Raw genomic sequence first — 22,957 nt, forward strand, 5'->3', positions numbered from 1 at the left:
CTGGACAGATGGGGCAATGGGACCCAAAGTTGTCGTCTTTACTTCCTCCCATTCTCATTCCTCCTTTCCTTCCTGCCCCCTTTTCTGATGTGCAGAAAGAACAAGATCAATGACTCCTTATTCTTTTCAAGGCTAGCATAAAACAAAAGTTGTGGAAATGGGTCCTCTGTATGGGAGAATAGGAACGGTGCCTCTTGGAATGAATCATGTAACACAGGGTGGTAGGTGACTGTGGGTTCCTGTACTGTTTAGCTTTGTGCACTAGGGTTCTCTAGAGAAACAGAACCAATAGGAAATCTATCTATTCTAGTCTATCTATCTCTCTATATTTCTCTCTCTCTATATCTCTCTCTATATATATATCTCTATCTATCTATCTATCTATCTATCTATCTATCTATCTATCTATCTATCTATCTATCTTCCCATCCATCCATCCATCCATCCATCCATCCATCCATCCATCCATCTCCAAGGGGATTTATTAGATTAGGTTACAAAGTTTTGGCTACGTAGTCCAATGATGCCTGCATTCTGGAGAGGTGAGGAACCTGGTAGCTACTCAATTCATAAAGATGGATGCCTTAGTTCCTGGTGTATCCCGGAGGATTCTGAAGAGCCACTGGTCCTCAGTCCACAATGGAAGGCTGAAAAGGGGTTCCAGTATCAGTGAAGGATGGCAGCAACAGCAACAGAATAAACACACTCACTAGTGGAGAGCGAAGGTCACTAGGTAAAGGGAGCAGCTTTCCCTTTGGACTTCCTTGTATCTGGGTTGCCAACGGAAGGTGCCTCCCACTCGGAGGTGACTTCCTTTCCTGGTTAATCCTCCTAGGAACTGATGAAGGAAGGTCATCTGTCTATCTGTTGTTTCATTGGTTAATTAATAAAGAAAACTGCTTGGCCTGATAGGTCAGAACATAGGTAGGTGGAGTAGATAGAACAGAATGCTGGGAAGAAGGGAAATGAGTCAATTGCCATGCTTCTCTGACCCAAGACGGATGTAGGCTAGAATCTTTCCTCGTAAGCCACTACCTCGTGGTGGTACACAGATGATTAGAAATGGGTTAATCAAGATGTGAGAGTTAGCCAGTAAGAGGCTAGAGATAATGGACCAAACAGTGTTTAAAAGAATACAATTTGTGTGTTGTTATTTTGGGTGTAAAGCTAGCCATGCGGGAGCCAGGTGGGATGAAAAGCAGGCCCGCTGCTCCTCCTTCTACAAGGAACTATCCTTACAGACCTTTCCAGAGGTATGTCTCTTTATAGACCTATAGATTATTAATCAAGTCAAATGGGTGATTAATTGCTTTTCTTTGGGGACAGTCACCTTTATCTGCTCAAGGCATCTCCCAGCTCCTCTATACTTGTGGTTAGGCTTTACCTTGCTTTCACAAAACCATCTCAGGAAGCAGTGAAGTGTTCCTCTTGTCTCTCATTCCTTTTGTTCAGAAAGAACAACAGCTGGGAACATCTGCAAACAGCCCCCATCACAGTCCCCAGAGGGCAGCTGGGGCAACCCCAGGTAGGTCCCAGTCCATGCCTCCTTTTCAAAACCTTGACTCTCTTCTCAAAGCATTGCCTCTGGGCTTCACAACCCCTTTGCTCAGCTTTTCTACATATTCTTCACTATTAGAAAGATTGTCCATGTCTGCTGGCACACTTTTTGCTCTTGTTTTTTTCGCCTTGATGATTGGACCAGCAAGACCAATGCCTTGGTCTTTGCATGAACCCAGACAGTGACTGTCTAAGCCAGGCTGGCTGAGGGTCTGTAAGAGGTAGTAACGGACATATGTCAGTGGCTATGCATCACTGATTTGTTCCACGGTAGAAAATCAGTGTGGTAGAGCTAAGCGAAATGTTAGCTTCCCTCCACGAATAGCTAGCCTTCTTCATAGCCGTGATCAGTGGTCAAGCTGTGCTTGCGAGAGGCATCTTGGTAGCCAGCCCAGGACTCAAAGTTGCGGTATGGGGCTGAGCCGTCCGCAATGTGACATGGCTGTAGGGTCACAGGCATCTTCCTGCATTTACAGAGTTGAGCCTACTCTGCCCTCTGCTGAGACCCTCTGAGAACATGCTGGCAGTTGGCATGTATCAGTTTCATATTCACATATTCTGCCCTCAGATTCTCAGTGAACAACTACTCTCTATCTTGTGTGGTATAGTCTTAAAATGGCCTAACCCCCAAAGGGCTTGATCACAGCCATAACTGGGACAGAGTCTGTTTAGAAAACCATTCCAGCAAGAGAGAGTCTCACACCAGGGCCATAGAAGAAGTTTTGATGATATGAGAGTTTCCCCATGACTCAGTGTGGTCCCTCAGCTGTGGGGCCAGCTCTGTCCTACAAACATATGGACCTAGGGGGAGACATGGCTAACTGTACCAGGACCTGCTCATAGCTGATGCTGAATGGCTCCTGAGTGTTTCTGAAGGCTTTTGGGCTACGGTCCAGGAAACAAAGCAATCCACATGAGACACCTACCTACTTCTGACACTGGGCCAGGCCTGTTGGTTTTAATTTCTAGTAGACCTTAACAGGTCTGGAGCTCAGGTAGGCACCCCCAACTCCAGTCAAGGAGCAGCTAGGCCATTTCCAGAGCTCTAGAGGGAGATGCTTCTGAGGTCTCTAGGACAGGCTTGTCTGACAGTGTCCTGTAGCAATTCCTTTGAGATTCAAAGACTTGGATCTTAGTTCCAGTTCTTTACGGTTATGCACCAAGAAAGGTTGGCCTGGATGAGACTGGAAGGAAATGTCTCCCACGGTGCCCTTGCTGTCTGGGCTTGGGTTCCTTTCAGGCACAGATGAGAACACTGTGAGCCAATCTTTCCAGCATTTCATTAGTGTTATCAGAGACCCAGAGGAAGATCCTCCAGTCTATGAACCCAGCACCAGGTTTGCGCAAAATCCTTCACACTAGCCCCAGAGAACTCAGTTCTGGTGCAGTCCATCCTATCCAGGGTAAAGGAGGATGCATGCCCCTTAGAACGCTCACGTCCATCAACTGTGGCTTCTGCTACAGATGCAGTTCAAACAGTTGATTTAATCATGCAAAAGACAAAGCAGTGAAGTCAAAACACAGGTTATTTTAACAAGGCGATGAGTGGGGAAAAGCAAGAAAGTAGAAAGAATAAATAAATCATAGTGAGTTGATAGATCACGATGGGAGCTCCAGATGGAGAGGGAAGAAGCAACAGGCAGAAAGCAATGTCGGGAGATATCCTGAGTCTAGAGAGATCTGGGTGTAGAAAGCTTGAGATATCCCCAGAGTAATCAATTCAAAGTAGCAGAGCCAGTCATATTAATCCAATTCTCAAGAGAGAGAATTCTGAAGCAGCAAAAGAGAACAGAAGTATCATCTATAAGAGGACAGCATTCAGATTCTTGGCCAAAAATCTCAGGAGGAACCACATCCTCTTGGGAGTCAGAATGCTGCATTTACAGTATTAGAAGGAAAAAAAAAAACCAAGTGGGAATACAACGCCTGACAAGGCTGTCCTTTGGACTAAAGGCTGAAGGAGTTATCACCGTGATGATCACAGTAGTGCTCAAAGGATTCGCCAATCTGTTAGGAACAAAATGCTAAACAATGCACAAAAATGTATGAACATGAACGGGAAAGCTTATCAGTTTTGCCCCACGGTTGATGGCACGTAACAGCTTGCAGCTGCGACTGAAGAAGAAGCCCGAGACTAAAGCAGGAATGCCTGCCTCTACTTCCTCCTGTACAGGGTGTGTTTATCACCCTACTGCCAGCCTCCACCGACGCCAAACTCCAGCTTTTCCATTCTCTCCAGGTAAGCTAGACACCGGTGACTTTTTCGGGGAACTTTCAGGCTTTTGATGCTGGCTGGGACTTCTGAGGCCTCTAGCATCACAGACTGAACAGCTACCAGGTCTTAGGTCTCTCTAGTGTTTAGGCAGGTACTGGACTACCCTGTTCCCCATGTGTAAGCCAACCTAATAAATTCCATTTCTAACACACACACACACACACACACACACACACACACACACACACACTATGTTCATGATCCTCAAGATCTATAGCAGTAACAGTCACAATGTCAGCATGAGAGCCTGTAGGGGCACTGTGGATCACCACCCCCCACCTTCTACAAAGCTGCGTACAGACAGGCTTGTCTCAGTTCATGGAGAACAGGAACTGAAAATGACATTTGTGGGTATTTGTGTGTGTATGGTGTGTGTGCCTGTGTGTGTATTTGTGTGCATATATTTCTCCCCCAAACAAGAACAATAAAAACAGATAAGGCATAAATAAAGGCAACTAAAAGTATAATAAAACTATACATTGATTCTTCGAAAGGATAAAATTGATAAGAATTTAGAAAGATTAAAAAAGAAATGTAAATCAGAAATGAACAAGAAGATACTGGAAATAACCTATAGTAACTAACACAAAGGATCATATGTGGCAATTGAGAGCAATTTATACTAATTATTTGGATAATCTAGAAGATAAGTTCCAAGAAACACACACATGACTAAGACGGAATCATAGTGAGAGAGAAAACCTTAGTGAGCCAAATCAAGAATTTTGATTCTCATCAAAGAAAATGTAAGGACCTGGTGGCATTACTGAGTTCTATAAAACCTTCTAAAAGGAATATCAGCACGTCTCAAATTCTTCTAAAGAATCAGCGAAGACAGAACACATCTAAGGTAATTCCAAAAGACTACCATTACCCTTTGTCTGATCCCAAAGCCAGAAAGGCACAAGAAAACACTAGTGTAAGGAACACATCCACATTGACAAACACATTCAACAGAATAATTAAATGATCATTCATGTAGCCAACTGGAATTAGTCCATGAGATGAAAGGATTATTAAGTATACACAATAAACATGACACACCATGCCAGGAGAATGAATGGTAAAAGTCACATGACCATTTTAATATATACAGAAGAAGCTTTTGACAAAATCCGATATCATCTCATAATAAAAAGTATTCTCAAAAAAATTGGGATGGATTATTCCTCAAAAAAACCAAGGAGTGTAAAAGACCACAGCACACATCATGCTCTTCGATGCAATGGTGAATACTTCCTCTGTAACTGGGAACAAGAGAGGATGTCTATTCTCACCACCTCTGTTTGCCACAGCACTGGGAATACTACACAGGAAGTAGGCAAGAAAAGGGGAAATCTACACATATGTACAGGAAAGAAAGAAATGGGATTGAGCTAACTTACAGAAAACACCAAAAGACTTCACACATATACACACACATCAACACATGCACACAAGCCATTCAAACTGACACATGGGCTCACGACAGCTAGAAGATGCAAAATCAGCACACATAAACCAGTAGTGTTTCTGAACGCTGGGAACAAACTGTACAAAAATGAATTAAAGAAACAATTGCCTTTGCAAAATAATAAAACAGGAGCAAGTTTAAGGAAATTCATGGTCTGATCATTAAAACCTATAAAGCATTGATGAATAAAATTAAAGGTAGATGTAGTTATACTGAGTTTTCATGGATTAGGAATGTTACAATTATGCTGGCCCTGTCACCTGGGTTCCCTGTCCCTTTAAGAGACAAACTCTGCACACTCCCAATCTCCCCCTTCCTGCTGCTGCTGGTACTCACACCCATTTGCTCCCACACCTTCTAAATAAAGAAATGATTTCTTTTCATTTGAAATGTGCACTATGCATGTGGAGAGTCTAGGGACATGCTCATGTGGGTACAGTTGCCTGTGGAAACCAGAAGATGCTGCTGGATTCCATGAAGCTGGAGTTACAGGTGGTTATAAAATACAATGTGGGTCCTGGGGACCAAATTTAGGTCCTCTGGATTAACAGTATAGGTTCTTAACCACTAAGCCAACTCTCCACTCCTAACAACAACAACAAATCTTGAGGTCATTATCCTGATTCATTCATCACATATTGTGTGTGAAAAATCACATTGCCCCCCATAAATACATAGATCATCATGTATCTATACAAAAGAAGCCTGAGAACACATACGTGCTCACAGCACTCACCATACAGTGCAACTTTATACAACACTATACCCACTCCACATGTCAAACCGTTCAGCCACACACATATTTTAACACAGGATTCAGTGGACAACAAGATGTTTATGCTGTGCCTTTGCTAACTGAAACTGGTAGGCAGGTCACCATTCCCTGCATCTGGCTTCTCTCAAAACTCAAGCAAGGAGCTCTGGACTCTCAGCCTACCTGGAAATGTACATGAGGCTTCACAGATACTTCTTGAAACTACATAGTTAACATGACTTCCAAACAAGTAACATTTATTGAACACAGGAGTTGGCCTGACCCTCTTACTTTATTTATGAGGAAAATGAAGATCACTAAGGTTAAATGGCTTTTCAGTATCTATTTGCAATTTAGAAAAAGTATACAATCTTTTATAATTGAACCTATTCTGTTGATACTTAATGCTGAAGACAGAATTTCTTCTTCTTGGACTATATCCTAAGCATGGACAATTGCTCTTGCTAGAAGGGAAAACAGCTTCTATTTAAAAAAATAAAATAAAATGAAGATCAACCACTCCAATTGCTTTTGCATTCCTTTCCTCTTGGCCTTCAATACCTCCTCAAATGCTACACTGCAGAGACAATGCCCGCGCTTACCAACTGTGCTATATCAGACACTGAAGCAGTGGATGAAATTCTCAGAATGAGGGGTTTGCCAGACATTCCCACCCTGATGAGTTCACTGCCTTTCCCTGCAGTGCCAGCTTCATCAGTTTTCCCCTCCTCCGACATTGATCACATACCTGAGTCTTTCCGTTCCAGCTTTATACCTGGAGATCCGCGCCATGGACAAAGGGACTGACAGGGTGTCTAGCCAGCGCTTCTCATACTTTGGTTCATTAGCTATGGGTGAGGAAGGTGATGATGGAGCCTGTGTGAAATAAACAAGAGTCAGTTGACACAGTCAGAACACTGCTCTCTGGAGAGGCTTATAGCTGAGGCACCCATCCCACAACACCCAGATTAGCCCACTTCAACTGAAGAAAGCCCACAAGATCACTTCCCAGAGATCCAGGCAGAAAGCAGCAATCGTACTGACTATAAAAGCCTTTAAAATAGATTTTTAAATAGTATTTTTGCAAAGATGGGGAGAAAGCTAAAGGAGAGGGCAGAGAGAACTGTATTTGGAGGAGAAACTCATAGTCACGATAGAACTTAACTTAAAAATCGTGGAAACTTAGGAGAAAGTTTAAAATGAACTGAGCTGATGGATGTCAGTGCCCCAGTATTGTGTGCAAAAATGGAATTGCTTCTACCAACGTTAAATGAATCCCAGCTACGAGATATATTTCTAGACCAACGCCAGGCATGGTGGGGCTTGCTTCTTTGTTAGACATCCAGAGAGATGTGAAGTCACAGCTCTTCTTGACCTGAGAGGGACACAGTCGCTTAATGAGTGACTACAGCTCTTCCCACTTAAGGTTCAGGTTTTGGAGGTCCTGAGGGTCAGGGCTTTCATCCTCAGACAATAGCCACCTTTGAAGGGAACTGTGATGAAACTTTGTCTAACGGAATGGTAAGCGTTGACTCATAAAATGCCTTTGCAACACAAAAAGAATCATGGCATCTGCTACGAAGAGAATAAACAACAAAGTAACCAAATCCCTGGCTCTAGAGACGAAGTCAGACAAACCGCATAGCTGAGTGGCCTCTCAACGGTGGAGACACTCTAGTGCAGGGCCTGGATGTGCATGCCTGCCCATTTTAAAGTCACTATGGAGTGGGGGGACTTTCTGCCTTCTTGAGACAGTGTTCATTGTGATCAGCCTAGCCCATAACACCTGCCAGGTAAGAGAGATGTGGCTTCTCCGTTAGTCTCCTATGTTCAGGTGAAGATCTTCATTGAGAGTCACACTGGAACCTGACCAGGAGCCTCACCATACAGGTCTGGTTTTGGTGAAGTTCCTTGGTCCAGTTTCCTGGACCTAAGGCTGAAAAGATCTATCCCTGAGGATGTGGAGGGTAAAACACTCTGGCAACAGCAAGGCAGACTGTGAGCTTGCAGAAAACGCCTAACTCCCCTGTTCCGTGCACGCGTGCTTGTGTTCTCCCATGTGGGATAGGACTGGGGCATGGGGGCCTCATAGACTTAAATGATACTAACATTTTGGAAGCTCACCCTTGGGCGCTGCTAACAGCCGGCAATCTCTAAGACATAGCAGCTGTGACACAATAATTATGAACGAACAATTGGATTGGCCCCCTCGCATTGTATCCAAAAGGGTCACACAGCAGAGGGGCCCTGCCAGACTTCCTGTTCTGCCTTCTGAATCAGATACCACGCTCTGATAATTATTCAGGAAATAGGAAGCAGGTTTTGCTGGTGAAAGGAAGGACGTGCTAACAAGAATAGTAACTGGTAGAAATGTGCTTTCCTTTAGAGCACACATGGATTAACTAAAATATTTTAGGCTTTGTCTCGGCCCAACAATCCAGCAGACTAAACACTATGTTGATGGTTATGATGCTTTAGGCTAAATTCCTACAAGTCTCATGTCCAACTGCATCAGGCTGAACCAGCCACCGAGTACTAGCTGAGATGGTACTCTGAACCTGGCTCCTTGATGGCAAAGGCCTGTCTTACATCTTTAGACAGTGGCTTTTACTAGCAGTTGAGAGATGCTTATCTAACCAGAGAGGGTGAATGCCGACACCCCAACATCACATCAGAAGATGTGGGAACGCGAGGCATTCTGCAACTGTGACAAGAAAAGAAGCAGATAAGGGTCTAAGGTGTCACCTCTCTGAATGTCCAGAGAGTCAACTGCACCTCCACTCCAAGCACAGGGGAACCTCAGACCATCCAACTTGACAGCGATCACCTGTGTTTTTCTCTGACCCCTAAGCAGCCTTTTCCCTGCGTGTTTGTTTGAGGAATCTGCAAGATAACGGAGCTACTCATTCTCCTGATTTTCCCCTGAAATGTGGCAGGTTATTTATTCTTTGTCCCAGAGTCCAGCTAAGTCAGAAATCTGCACCTGTCCCCTTGCCTTTGAAGTCAGCCGAACAGCGCATTGTTTCGTCTCTATTGTCCCAAAGCCGACCCCTAGAGGGGTGCTTTCCTGTGCCCTGCCTCGCTGTCAGGGCTGACAGCCTTCAACCACCTGGCTCTTGCGGTTTGAAAGCAAGGGCCTTGCTTTATCCAGCTTAATGCTTTTTTAACTGCTCGCTCCTGTCATTTGGGATTTTCTTGTCTGAGAATTATGCTGCACAGGAAGCCTGGGCTGGCCGTTTAGATTTCCAGGTCTATGTCTGACAAACGCAGCCTATTGACTTGAAAACCTCCCTGTGCATATAAATCACATAGGTAATTTCTCAAAGACAAGCTCCCAGTCCAGTTTCAATGAGATTCAGTTTACTGATAATGGATGTGAGCGTGGACTCTGCTTTCAGGATCCGGGTTACCGTGACACTGCGGTTTAGAGCAGCATCACGGAAGACTGCCTTGGTGTGGCTGTCACTCCAGAGAGCATCCTCTGCTCCTCTTAGACCTTGATGTGTTCCAAGAAAAAACTCCCCACCTTCCCGTGTTTCTGAGTTACATACGCATCCCTTACATAGCATTGACGTCATTTTGTAAACAATTTCTAACTCAACGTTCCATTCATTGTAATAAAATGCAGTGCTTGACAATGTTTAAAATAATTTCACCTTGGAGATGAACATCAAGTGATGTTGCCTGAAGTGTGGCTGGTAAAGCCACAATAAGCCAGGGATGTCTAGACCCTGCCAGTAACTCGTGTCCGGCCCTGACTTCACCTGAGCACAGTCTGTGACTTCCTGCCAGACTCAGACGTTGATAAAACACACTCGGCAATCATAAGGGAAGCCCCCATAATCTCTTTGTATCATATTTATTTCTATGAAATCAATTTTATAAAGCACTAGAAAAGTGCCTGAGGATTTGCTGAAGGTATGGCTCGTGGATATTGATGCAATATGCAAATTAAAATTCATTACTCGGTAGAGATTACCATGAAGGGAGTGTGCAAAGTGTCAGTTTGAATGCAAACAAAATGTCCCCAAACAGCCTTTCGTATGGTGTGCGCATGTCTTGCCTGAAGCTCATTATAAGGGTGCTCCCATATCTTGATGCTGTTTGTAGATAACCATAGAATGGTTTCAGTCCTTAAAAATGCTTTGATCAATAAATAATCACTAACCTAGGATAAGAGTCTGTCTCTAACTGTGTGGACACTTCATGTTCCATTTAAAATAATAATGGCTGCTCAGCAGACAAAACCTGCCTGTGGGTCTCAGGTTGCAATTTCTATCTTCTCGAATCCTGCTGGGGCTGCGAGTCCTTGGTAATGTGATTTTAGAGAACAAAACAGCACAAACATAATAAAAAAGGAGCAATATTTGACCAGAACAGAGAAAAGCTGATGACCCAGGGAAGCCCTGATTGAAAGTGAAAGCCGTAAGATGCTCTCCGTGTGTGCGGTTCGTGCCTTCCCCACAGGGACTGGGGCGGCTCTCTCCTCAGAGGGAACTGTTATTTATAAGGACCTGAAAAGCATTTGGAAAAGGTTTCTGTGAGAAGTGACACTGCTGCTGTGTCTCCTCTCTGTGCAAGAGTGCCGGTGACAGTGTCTGGGTGACGTCTGGCAGGGAGACCCACAGCAAGGAACAGAGATGCCTACTCTACTGTCAGCACTTTGCATCCATCCTTTGCTTCATGTGTGCACAGCCCACTCTAGCTATTCCGACCTCTGATTTTCTAGGATATAGCATCTGACAAAGAGAGAATAGTGGGTGATAAAGAAAACTGAGGCGTGTGGACAACCTTGCTCTACTATGAAAACACTCAAAAACCTTTACTACCAGGGAAGGGATGGCTGTCTAGATTCTTGCCCCGTCAGTCCTGGCTTTGTATGTGCATTGCCCCGTGGATGCCAAGCTTCGTGCACATCTGACCCTGTACACAACCTGTCCTGTTAAATCTTACTCCATCAATGCTGGCCCTTTGCACGCCTGACCCTCCGCCATGCCTGGCTTCTTGGATACCTGGCTCTGCCTACACTTTGACTATGGTGGGAGGGCAGCCAGGAAGGAAGGGTGTCAGGGCCCAATGGTATCCAGAGTCCCCACATCTGCAGTGTGTGGCCAAAGCTGCAGAGAAACAACGCAGAGTGACTGCAAAGGCAAGGTCTTAATGGAGACACAGGGTTGTTCTGCTTTTATGTTCTCAGAGGTATTTAGAGGAGTCTAAACTGTAAACCAGGTGGAAGGGGAACATGCTATGGGCGGTGGATTTGCTGCCATCTCCACCTGCCTCAGTAAATTCTTAGGATGCTCTGCTGCAGAAGACTAAGGAGGCACAACAAATGCTTGGGGTTTCTTCCCACAGCTGAGAGGAGAGGTGTGTCAGTCGTTTGGTTGCTATGCTAAAACAGCCAGGAAAAAGAAGGAGCCATTTCTTTCGGCTGTTTCGGAGCTTATGGTTCAAGGTTGGCTCCACTGCTGAGGCGGAAGACTGTGGTGCTGAATATCAGTTACTTGCCTCCGAGCTGTGAATAATACCTGGCAGCTTAGAGGAGGGCCGACCGTTTGGTTCACAGTTTGAGAGCACAGATCAGGATGGCGGAGAAGGCATGTAGCAGTAAAGCTTGCTATTGGAGCAGCAGGCACATGGCAGGCAGCAGTTACCTGGCTAGAACCCCAGAGACCTGCACCTGCCAGCTGTGTAAAAAAGGGTTCCATAACTACCCCCAAATAACAGCACTACCTGGGGACTAGGTATTCAACTGAGCAACCAGAACGTGGGAGAGAGCTGCTGACCTCAGGGCATCATGGAAGCAGAGGATGCAACAGGAAGGGGCCAGGACCAGATAAACCCTTCAAAGTCATAGCTACCACTTTCAACCAGGCACCACCTAGTGGCTTCCACCCCATCCCGATATCATCATATTATGGCTCTGTTGGCATACTAATCCATTTATCAGGTGATGCTCAAACCACCTTTGATTGACTGGATGCAGCATCTGGGTTCCTTCCTTTAACATAGGACTGTTTAACTGGGAATATACTTCACATCTATACCATTAAAGGGTAACTGATGCCTGCTTCTAAATGCAGTGTATAAACTAAGCCTAATTCCTTGCTGTTTCTACACCGGGCAGGAACTGCCATAAACCCAAGACGACTCCACCAGCAGAGAGCGCTTGCCACAGTTCACATTTCATGACAGAGAAACGACATTCAGAGAACATTCTGTTCGTGTAAGCAAGGATATTCACACGTCCTTCTCTGCGGGGTTCTCCTAAGATGAGCCCCACTTCTTTACCACGTGGGCTTCTGCTCTGAGACATTAGCCCTGAGACTCCTAACAGCACAGGCGCTCCCAGGCGGTCACTACCGCCAGCCTCCACAAAGGGTTACTTTGCCTGGGCCAGCACAGAAAACTGCTTGGCACACAAGCTGCCCACTCATGCCATGGCAGCTCCGCCAAATACCAGTGCGCGGACTCTAAGCTGTCCTGGATACCAGCCGGCTGCTGAGTTAGCAGTCGGTGCTTCCGGGAACCTCAGCTGCAAGACCGACAGCAAGCACAAACCTCCAGTACAGGGCAGGAACCATCCTCCTCCTCTCTTCTATGCAGGAGTGGGGATACAGGGGAGTTAAGTCTGATAGCTCCTCCCTGCATTCCTGTGACCAGTGAGTTTGTGATTTTTCCCCCTTCTGGACAGAGAATAGTGAGTCAAGAAATATAATTTCATTCTGAATTAGTATGTCAGGTAACCTCCCCCTCCCATCCCAAGCACATACACACTCTTCACCATCCCAGTACCCATTATTATCTGGGGCAAACCAGCCAGAACAGGAAGCAAACTGAAGAGTGGTATTGAAGGTGATTTTAACAGCTGGAGGAATTGGAATCAATTCAAACATAATTGCACCTGTGTGTTTACAACAGAGATGAGAAACAGGAAGCTCAGGGAGTTGAAGGGAGCTGCCCCCACCTCTGGAGGACACTCAAAAACGCAGAGGATGGCTGTGGAAGGGTGGCCAGAACGTCCCTTCTGCTCAGCAGATTTATCTGGACATCTGCGCGCTACGCCTCCAAACAATATGGATTTTGGAAATGATCCTTACCTTATTAAAATATGGGCCTTAAATAAAAATTACAGTCATTTTTAAACGTGAACTGATGCTGTAGGTTGAATATGAAAAGCTCCCTTATAGGCTTCTACTTTAAATGTCAAGTCCCTAGCCTCTGGGCTATTTATAAAGGATCTGGAGTCTTTAGAGATGGGGTCCCCCAGCAAGCTCTTTGACGGTTACATCCCAGACTCTAACCTACAGTCTCTGTTTCTTGATCTTTATCGTGTAAGAAGCCCCTACCACTTGCACGGCTACCACAAACCCCTCCATGCCTTCCCATCAGGATGGGCTAAAACTCCTTGAAACTGTGAGCCAAATAAATCTTCTCTCCTTGGAGCTACTTCTCTGAAGTATTTTTGTCACAGTACAGGGAAAAGTAACTAATAAAATTTCTTAGAATATCATTATCTATATGACTTTTATGAATAGGTCTCATTTATGGGGAAAAAAAGACATACATCTTCTGTATTTGTTTGAAAACAAATCCAACGTAGTATGAGGAAAGTATTTTTTTTTCCTCCAAGGCCTGTAAATATAGATCAAGTATCTCAGGTTGGTCTCAGCACAAATACAACATCGGCCTCTGAACTTTAAACTTCAAAAAGAGACTTACGAACAGTCTGCAGGGTGCAGAGCTATAGGAGTGAGAGATGAGCAGCATCTAGACTTCAAAGTTTGCACTGACTTCCCCAGTTTAGGAGGAACTATTTTTTTTTAAAGGAAGCAGTTTTTAATAACCAGGTAATGAAGATTGCTGTCAGTATGTAATTTAAGGTAACTACTCGAAGTCGGAGATGATGGGTTATTTTGACTGGAGCACTGCAGCCCCCTTTAAGAACTATTCATAGTAGATCTTACATATTTCTTATTTTGAAAACAGAGATTCCCTGCTCCGTCTCAGGGAAGAGGCGTGCCAGCAATCCGTCAATCTTGTCATTTTTCTCTCCGCTTCAGCGACTATGTTATGGCAAATTCTGCAACAGTAATTATTCACCTCCTGGTTATATTGTCTGGTTGAATGTAATAACCATGCCACCGTCAGCCATAGCTCACTTCTTTCCTGCTCTTGTGATCCAGTGTCTCCAGACAGGCATCAACCATGACAGAGAGAGTATGTGATTATGTTCCTATCTGGGTATCTTCTCTACCTTCAGGCGCCTCTTGCAGGAAGCAGGACTAAGACATGTATCTCAGGTCCCATGTCACCGAGAAAGCTTACAAGCACCCAAGTATAGTCCACAGTGCAAGCGCTCCATGGACACTCACAGGTTTTCTACTGTGAGAACAGACAAATGGTGCCTCATCATGATGGAAACACAGAACTGACTCTCTGAGCATCCCAGTTCATAGATGGCTCCTGCATTTAAGGTAGCACATGTCAACAGCCACTAGAGCCATTTGCTTTTCTCTGCTGACTTGTCTCAACTAAACGTCAATATGTTACCCAGACTTACTTCATACTTCCAAGCTCAACGGATACTCTGCCCCTGCTTCCCAAGCAGGGAGACGACAGGTGTGCTGTCGTGCCTGGCTCAACACTAATTTCTGAAGTCAAGTGAAGACCGGGAAATGAGGGTACTGTTTGTCTATGGACCCAAGGCTGGGAGATGCGACCTGTGAGCACACTGCTTATTCTCTGTTAGTTACAGAAGCCAAATTCTAAATTACCAAAAGCAATTAAAACCATTAAAGTGAGAAATTATAGTATTGTGAAATCACACAAACAAATCCGAAACTTTTCCCCTGAGTTCTACCTGAACACTAGGGTGGAAAAGCATATATAAAATATATAAAATATACCCTAAAACCAACTGTGGGGAGCTAAGAGTCTGTTTCTCTGTGGGTAATGAGCCCACCTGCCCAGAGGGAGGCTGATCCCAGAGTTAGGAGGCAGACCCAGGGTAGCAGACACTGGGGGCTGAGATCAGTTCTAGCTTCTTAGGGATAGGGCAAGTGAGGCACAGAATTGAGGCTCACGGCAAACATACAGTGCTCATGCGTCCTTGATGTGTTCTATGAATTTGGGGATAAATTCTCACTGTTACCCTGTCCTGTGAGTCTTTTGGAAATCTTAAGACCTCAACAACTTGAGGCCCCATTGGTAAGGTTGCCTGAAACTCAGAGGTTACTTTGATTTCTACCTCAAAATGAAGAAAGGTGTTTACTTTCCATGCAATTATGAACTACTGGTTTTAGGTGTCTTCGCGGGTATAAGGATAAAGAGCCTATGTGGTAGTAATTTTAATAGCACTGACTAATTCCTGTTTTCATTGCTTCTTCCAGAACATCTTCCTGTGCCTCTGCTGGATCACGGACACGTTTGCCCTCAACCGAGGACCCTTGGGATTGAGGTTCCCAAGCTATGAGGTCAGGGGATTGCACGTGCTTACTGTGTGGCTGCAGTGTCCATTCAGGTGCAGGCCACTGTCAAAGAGAGGCGATGAGGCCCTGCTGCTGTGGTCACTGGATGGCCCTGGGGACCCTGAAACAAAACAAGAGGCGTTCATTCGAGATGTAGTGGTCAGCGACATCATACGTGACTGACTATATGAATGTAAGATAGCCAAGCACACCACTGGAGCCAGCAGTCCATTTCTAGGTCCCTCTCAGGGATGTGGAACTGAAGTTGGGGATGACTCTCTGCTCTACTTTATTAGCCAGAGGATTCCCCTCCTTTCCTGGTCTCCCCATCAATGGTCCTAGTGCTATCATTTGCGGGTCATGTCATCATGCACTCTCGGGATGCACAGTGGGGCTGTGTCTCCAAAAGGACCATGTGTCCTTAAGGTTTCTCATCCCACTCCCTTTATTAGGCCATATTCCCTTGGAGCTGCTGACTGGTGAATGACACTGGGGTCTCTCGCTGCTGCAGACAGGCAGGATGAGAATGTAGACAATGCAGGCCAAGAAGGGATAACTCTGCATCAGCCACACTACCTCCACCAACACCGTCATCATCTATGAAGAACTGAGCTAAAACGCATTTGTGTATTGTTTACAAATGCAATGGATTCACTTGTAAAAAAAAAAATGTGTCATTGTAACCATCACTGCTGGGTGACTGATAGAGCTTCCTACTGCATCCTTTGGCAGCTAAGTGTCCTCTTGTTATAGGAGATGGTGTGACTCAGAAAGGTTTTCCTAGGGCTAACACGTAAAGGCTAACCCTCAGCACGTTTGACCCAGTCCAGAGAGAGCAGGTGCCCAATAACCTTAACTCTCTTTAAGAACAACCTTGCAACCAGCTTTCACACAAGTTCAACAATCAAGCTAAGCTAGTAGCTTCATTAAGAATTGTTAAGGGAACCTTGGAGCCATTACTAAGGCTTCAGGCCATTCACTCAAGGTCCCGAGGGCAACTCTAAGAAAGACTATTCTGTGAGTACTCCCAGCCCCGTTATTTTCTGCACAGACAATAAGTGTTGGCAGATCATGCATGTCAGTTCTACCGTTTTTGTGGTGATGTCTCATAGAGGCACCACTGCCAGATGACCAGACTCCCAGAGAAACTGAACATCTGACATCACATAAGAAACCCCCCAGAATCCAGGAGCAGAGAGACAGCCCTGAGGCTAAGCCTTCTGAGCCCTTGGAAAGCAAGCAGAGGTGCTGAGGATAGCATAGCGGGTGGGCTTATCCCTGACTAGCTGAGAATCATGGTGAAGATATAACGCTATCAAGAGAATGAAGCAGGAAGGCAGGTCCTCTCCCTGTCAGGCACCTGTAGGAAAAGACAGTGAGAATGGAATTGAGAACTGGGTGCCCACTGTCCAGCAAGTGAGTGCTAGATCACGTCATCTCGTTCCTCGGGCTGAAGTGAGCTGGCAGAGCTCCTTGGGGCATCTGGATAAGGGTGCCCAGGGACCAGAAGGCTCTGAGGATAACTGCTCATCTCCTGTCTACCTCTGCATCTCCCAACATGCAGAGCCCAGCAAGTCAAGGTCCCCATCCCACCTATGTCATATCTGTTAGGACAAGTACTACAAAGCACTTCACCATATCCCTACACATGTTGGGAGACACAAGAACTCTCTGCCTTGATTTGAATGAACCATACTGACGAGTGAGCATTTCCCTGCTCATTTACTACACCAGATAGATACAGTTGTTACCCAGGCCAGAGTGTGTTTTTGCAAATAGCACATAGCCTGATATAGCCTGTTTCTTTTTCTTTTTCTTTCATTTCCATGTACATTTTAGGATAGTCCATGCAATGCTTGTCAAAGTCTTTCATTTATTTCTAGAATTAACTTGTCATTATTTGCAATAAAGATGAAAAAATTTCTAACCTCAAAACTCAAAAATCCCCCAGGTAATGCTTGTTGTTGCTCTGAGTGGCACATGATAAATGCCATCATAAGCACATGTCTGAAGAAGAAATGGATAGTAAGCAAAGAAACTTAAGACTGATAGTCTTTTGTAGACATTGGATTTCTATGAACTAATTTCTCATGACTGTAGGCCTTTCTTCTGTACTTGCAAAGAAAAATTTGAATAGTTCCTATATTGCTTTGTTTATCACCAGAACATCCATGTTTAAAAGCTGGTCAATGCTAGTAATTGTGCTCCCTCTCTCTCCCTCTCTCTCTTTCTTTTTCTTTGTGTGTGTGTTGTGGGAATATGTTCATTTGTGAGCAAGTGCAAGTGAATGGAGAGCTACATGTACATGTGTGCACATGCATGTTGAAGTCAAAGGACCACTTCATCTGTCATTCCTCAGGTTCTATCCACCTTGTATTTTGAATTGGGGTCTTTCACTGGCTTGAAGCCCATGAAGTAGGCTAGGGAAACAACTGTGTCTTTCACCACCTGGCTGTTTTGATGTAGGTCCTGGAGGATGTTTTCAAGACAAGCACTTTATTGACTAAGCTATCACCTCAACCCAAGTATTAGCAATTATTAATTACATAAGGAGTTGTTCTTAAAAAAAAACCAAAAAATATACAGTCAATACTTATAAAACCCTTTCTGTCAAGGACTGAATTCTAATCTGTCCAAAGTCCTATGGCTACTTTGACTAGACTCAAAGCAGCAGATACACAGAGGGGAAGCATTCTGGAAGATGCTTGATGCTAAACATGGCATTATCATAGGACCCAGAATCCTGTTTTCTAGGTAGAGACTTAACAAAGATGTCCAAACAAAGCCTGCTGATGAATGTTCACAGCAGCAGAATTCATAACAGCCCAGAAATAGAAACACGGGTTCACTGGCTAAAAGAGTGGATGGAGCAAGGCCCTACAACCATATAAAGCAGAGTTATGCAGCTGTCACGGATGCATACTACCTCACCAGTGAACTTGGAACACATCATGGCAAGTGGAAGCAGCAGCAAGCCAAGGTCACAAACTGAATGACTACATTGATACACATTGCCAGAAAAGGCAAAGACACAGAGGCAGAAAGCAGTGGCTTTTAGTGGCTGGGGGAGGGAAATGGGCACTGACTGCCAGCTTTTGGAGGACCTCTGTTGAGCAATAGAGAGTCAAGAAATTTAATCAATGGTGATGGTGTATATCACGGTGAAACACTGCACTAATGTGCAAAGTCCATCTGTATAAAAACACCAAGTGTCTGAGAGTCTGAAAAACATGCACGGGTCTGTTCACTCAATCTCACTGGGTACTTATTTTCCCATTAATATCAATTTAAGAAATGCTGAAATGGATTTTTTTACTGGTGGTATATTTTTGTACATCGGCAATCATCTCTGTGGGACAGATGTGGCTTCAGACAAACAAGCACCCCAACAGAATCTACTCAGGCAGAAAGAATTTTACCCCAGTGATGTGTATTCACCAGAGGCCATTTTGCATGGATTCATGTAATGATTATGGCCCCTGTGTTTAGATTTTTATAGATACTAGGATTTAACTGTTTTATAAAGAACCAAATACAAGGAGAATGGGCATTTATACAATAATGGAGACTCAGCATCTATCTCTGGAGCTCTGCGTTGTCCCTGAGCAATGGGGCTCACAGGAGTTCAGGGTGGGTCTAGCCACAATGGCTGAGCTCTGCACTGGACTTCCTAGACAAGCCCGGAAGCGATGGGCCAAACCCTCAGATTCCAGTCAAGCGTGTAAATGCAGTTACTTGAAGGTTCCTGGGTTTTAATAGCTCTTTTGAGGGAAATGCCAGCTTCAGAGCTGTGGTGACCCTTCCTTTCCAAGAAACAGGTGCTGAAATCCTTGTAGCCATCAGTTCTACGGCTCCTATCATCCCAGTGTTGGGAGCTACCAAGAACCATCTCTCTTTTCCCAGAAACGTTACTGACCTCAGATGGAAGGCGGGGAAAGCTGTGTAAGTGTCCTGTTGTCTGTGCCATTCCTGCTGTCTGTTGGTCCAGGCTATACCCATCCCCCCCACCTTTGATTCTCACTGCAAAGGCTGAGACTCACAACACATGGTTAGGCTTACGCAGGAGGTGACAGACACCCACCTGGAGGAAAGGTAGAATGCTCTACACGAGGCTCTACTTATGTAAGAATAAGATAGAAACACATGTTTAGCATTACCACCAATCTCCTATATCCTGGGGAACAGGGCTGGGGTTGGGCTCAGACTCCCTTGTTCACAGTGTTAAAAGCCCCATCCCTTCCAGTTCGGAAATGTCTACCATTCTTATGTGGTTCGGATACATGGCTTCAAAGGCCATGTACTGAAAGGCGTGGTCTCAGTCTACTGGTAGGCAGAGTCACTGTTAGGAAGTGGAACTTACACAGAGTCTAAGTGGAAGGTATCAAATACCTCCTCTCAGAGCTTATGGAACCCCGTGGAAGAGGAGGCGGAAAAAGTGTGAGAGCCAGATGAATGGAGGAAACCAGGAGAATAAGGCCCTCTAAGTCAACCAAGCAAGGTGCATATGAACTCACAGTCCCTGGAACAGCAAGACGGGGACTCATGGGCCTGTAATCAGGCACTCTACATATATCCTATAGCTTGCAGCTTGGTATTTCTGTGGGACTCCTATGTGTGTGAATGAGTGGGTCTCTGACTTTTGCGTCTGCTCCTGGGACTCTTTTCCTTATTTGGTTGCCATGTTCAACTTCAAGATGATATCTTTTTTCCATTGTTTTATTATGTTTTATTTTGTCAAAAAATCTTAGCCAAAAAAGAAAAAGAAAAGCAAAAGAAGCGGCACTTAGTGGGAAGAAATCCAGTGACGTGCCCTTGGTACCCTAGGTCCTCCTACTGTGTCTCTCTCCTTGCCTGCTGGTCGCCAAAGTAAGCAGCTGCTTCCACCATGCATCCTTACTATGGTTCGCTGGGCTCCCAAAGGACTGAAGCCATGGGGTCAACTGGCAATGAACTGAAATCTCCAGCCATGATCAGACAAAGTAGAACTCCTCCATAGGGCCATTCTCCCAGTGTTTGATTCTAGCAATAGGGCATTGAGAAGCATATGCCTCTTCTTTAACTGCCCCACCCCGCCCAGAATTCCAGGGAGGGCAGACATTTTCTTTCCTTGATGACCCATGTGTCCCTACTTCACTCTGCTGGCCACACTTCCACTTCACACCCTGGTACAGAACCTCGGTCTGCAGTCATTGGGCCACGTTTCCCGACTCAGCTTTTCCAACTACCAAGACCTGCTCTTGACCTCATTCTGAGTTGGGAGAATTAGTCAAGAAGAGAAAATGTTGAAAAGTATTATTTATTACTCTCTCCTCATTTTCTGTATCTGTCTTCTTTTATCATTCTGCTGTGTTCCTGTTCCCTTTCTGTGTGAGTCTCTCTCTCCCCTCCTCATTTAACACTGTTATTTCACTTCAAACCTCCCTGGTACACTGATAGAATACGGAGACTCATATCACCACCCTCATGTCTTTCCCATACCAACTAAGCGACTTGTAGAAGAGCACTCATGCTGGCGTGTGGTAACACAGGGAAGCTGGAGTCCACTGATCACTCTGAGTGATTGATCACAGCAGCATCACATCCCTGTCTCTGTGCCCATAGGAACATTCTTAGCATCCCTTGTGAATTCCACAAAGACAACCATCACTTCCTTCTCGTCTTTGACCTGGTTTTGATATCGACTTTTCTTTTGCTGGGATCTTTCCCACCTGCACATGAAACCCTCCCATGTCATCCTTGGCTTCTCAATAACTTGTCACCTACTGCTCTCCCTCCATTTCACAGGGATGTGGTCCCAGGAACACAGGGCAGGTAGCCACTTTTATCTAGGTGTCTGCACATAGGGTACAAATTACTCTCAGGTAGTCATTCTTATCTACATGTCTGCACAATTGCTCTAAGGGTGAATATCACGATCACTCCCTGTGGTCTCTTGGACATGGCAGGCTCAAAGGTCCCAGAGAGAGGAGGAGAGAAGGAAGGTCTGAATAATGTCTCTTATGACAGAGCATGAAATGGATGCATGGTCACAGTCCACAGCTGAGCAGGTCTCAGCACCCAGCAGCACCCAGGCCACTTCCACAGTAAATAAGGGAGACGATAACAACAGGGTTACAATGATGGGCAAGGAGGAGGGTGAGCATGCAGGATGGAGCACGGAGAAGGAGCCACTCTTTCCTGCAGGAAGAGGGTGGAAATAAGAGTCCGTCAGGACAGCAAAGGAAGGCAGGCTCCTGCGGCTGTCAGCTCTTCCTGTACTGCAGAAAGTTAGCCCTACTGAGGCTGAGCCCTGCATTGTGGATTTTTACTAGAAGTAGAAGACAGCTCCCAGGAAAGGGCCAAAATAAGGGCAGGACCTTCTGTTAAACGTGAGGGTTCTGGACAGTAAGTTAAAGGCACAAACCATGGTCAGTGAAGCGCTTTCCTAGGCTGGATATTTGTCACAGTCTGGCTGGATCAAGTACAGCAGAGTATCACAAGCTTTGCCCCATCATGGCAGGTACTCTGAAGCGTGCATTAGCATGAGAGGACTGATGGGGCCCCATCGCGTATGTGACCGTGAAGTTTCACAATCCCAGGCTCATGGACTATCTCTGTGTACCCTGACGAAACTCAGTGTTCTCTCTGCTCCCCAATGTCTTTATACATTGCCCTGGCGATTCTTACTTATTAAGGACTGAATACTTAATGAGGTCAATCTAGATATTATAAATACAAACTACTCTACATAGATACGTATGAACGTGTGTGTAGGTAACTGTGTGTGCATGTATGTTAGTGTATGTGTATGAGTGTGTGCATGTATATGTCAGTGTGTGCATGTGAGTATATGTGTATTAGTGTGTGCGTGTATATGTCAGTGTGTGGATATGTGTATGAGTGTGTGGATGTATGTATATTAGTGTGTGTATGTGAGCGCATGTTAGTTTGTGCTGTGTTTGTAAACACAATAGCAGGGACTTCATGTGAAGGAAGGGTTGTTTCTGATTATGATGTCTGGAGTGCCTTAGGACCCTGTTGTGCTCCTCTGTCTAAATCAATCTTCTCTCTGAGCGTGTGCTTGGGAAATAATTTATTCCCGCTGTGCCAAGACATATGGATAAATAATGTAGGAAGGAAGAGAACCCCATAACACCCTAAAAATCTCTCCCTTCCCACTTACCTAATGGTAGCTTCAGAAACGAGGGCGCTTCCCTGAGATACTCAACAGTGATGGTGACGTCATCGCCAGCGTTTCTCAGAAGGTGCACCTGTTCAGAGGGCGAGAACAGCACTTCACCATCAAGGAAGAAACAGACGTAAGTGACAAGTAAAGTCCTTGTAGATCTTTCCTGCTCTCTAAGGACTCATTTCAGAGTTTCCTCTGAGACATGGACACTCTGTTAGACTAACATGGGATAGAGACAATTGGCTAGGTAGAGCTAAGAGTGCAAAGCATTTGTGCCTCA

General features: G+C 45.0%; 1 protein-coding gene across 1 annotated transcript in view; it reads right to left on the bottom strand.

Moving 5' to 3' along the window:
* Nucleotides 1–22,957, bottom strand: part of Sntg2 (syntrophin gamma 2) — a 225,607-nt gene that overhangs the window by 86,519 nt on the left and 116,131 nt on the right. The window contains exons 7-9 of the mRNA XM_038318977.1: nt 22,672–22,759; nt 15,539–15,630; nt 6,788–6,915 (exon numbers count right to left, since the gene is read on the bottom strand). Of these exons, the coding sequence (XP_038174905.1) occupies nt 6,788–6,915; nt 15,539–15,630; nt 22,672–22,759 (308 nt within the window). The remainder of the gene's footprint in view (nt 1–6,787; nt 6,916–15,538; nt 15,631–22,671; nt 22,760–22,957) is intronic.

The sequence above is a fragment of the Arvicola amphibius genome, chromosome 2, assembly GCF_903992535.2.
Source record: "Arvicola amphibius chromosome 2, mArvAmp1.2, whole genome shotgun sequence".
Taxonomy (NCBI): domain Eukaryota; kingdom Metazoa; phylum Chordata; class Mammalia; order Rodentia; family Cricetidae; genus Arvicola; species Arvicola amphibius.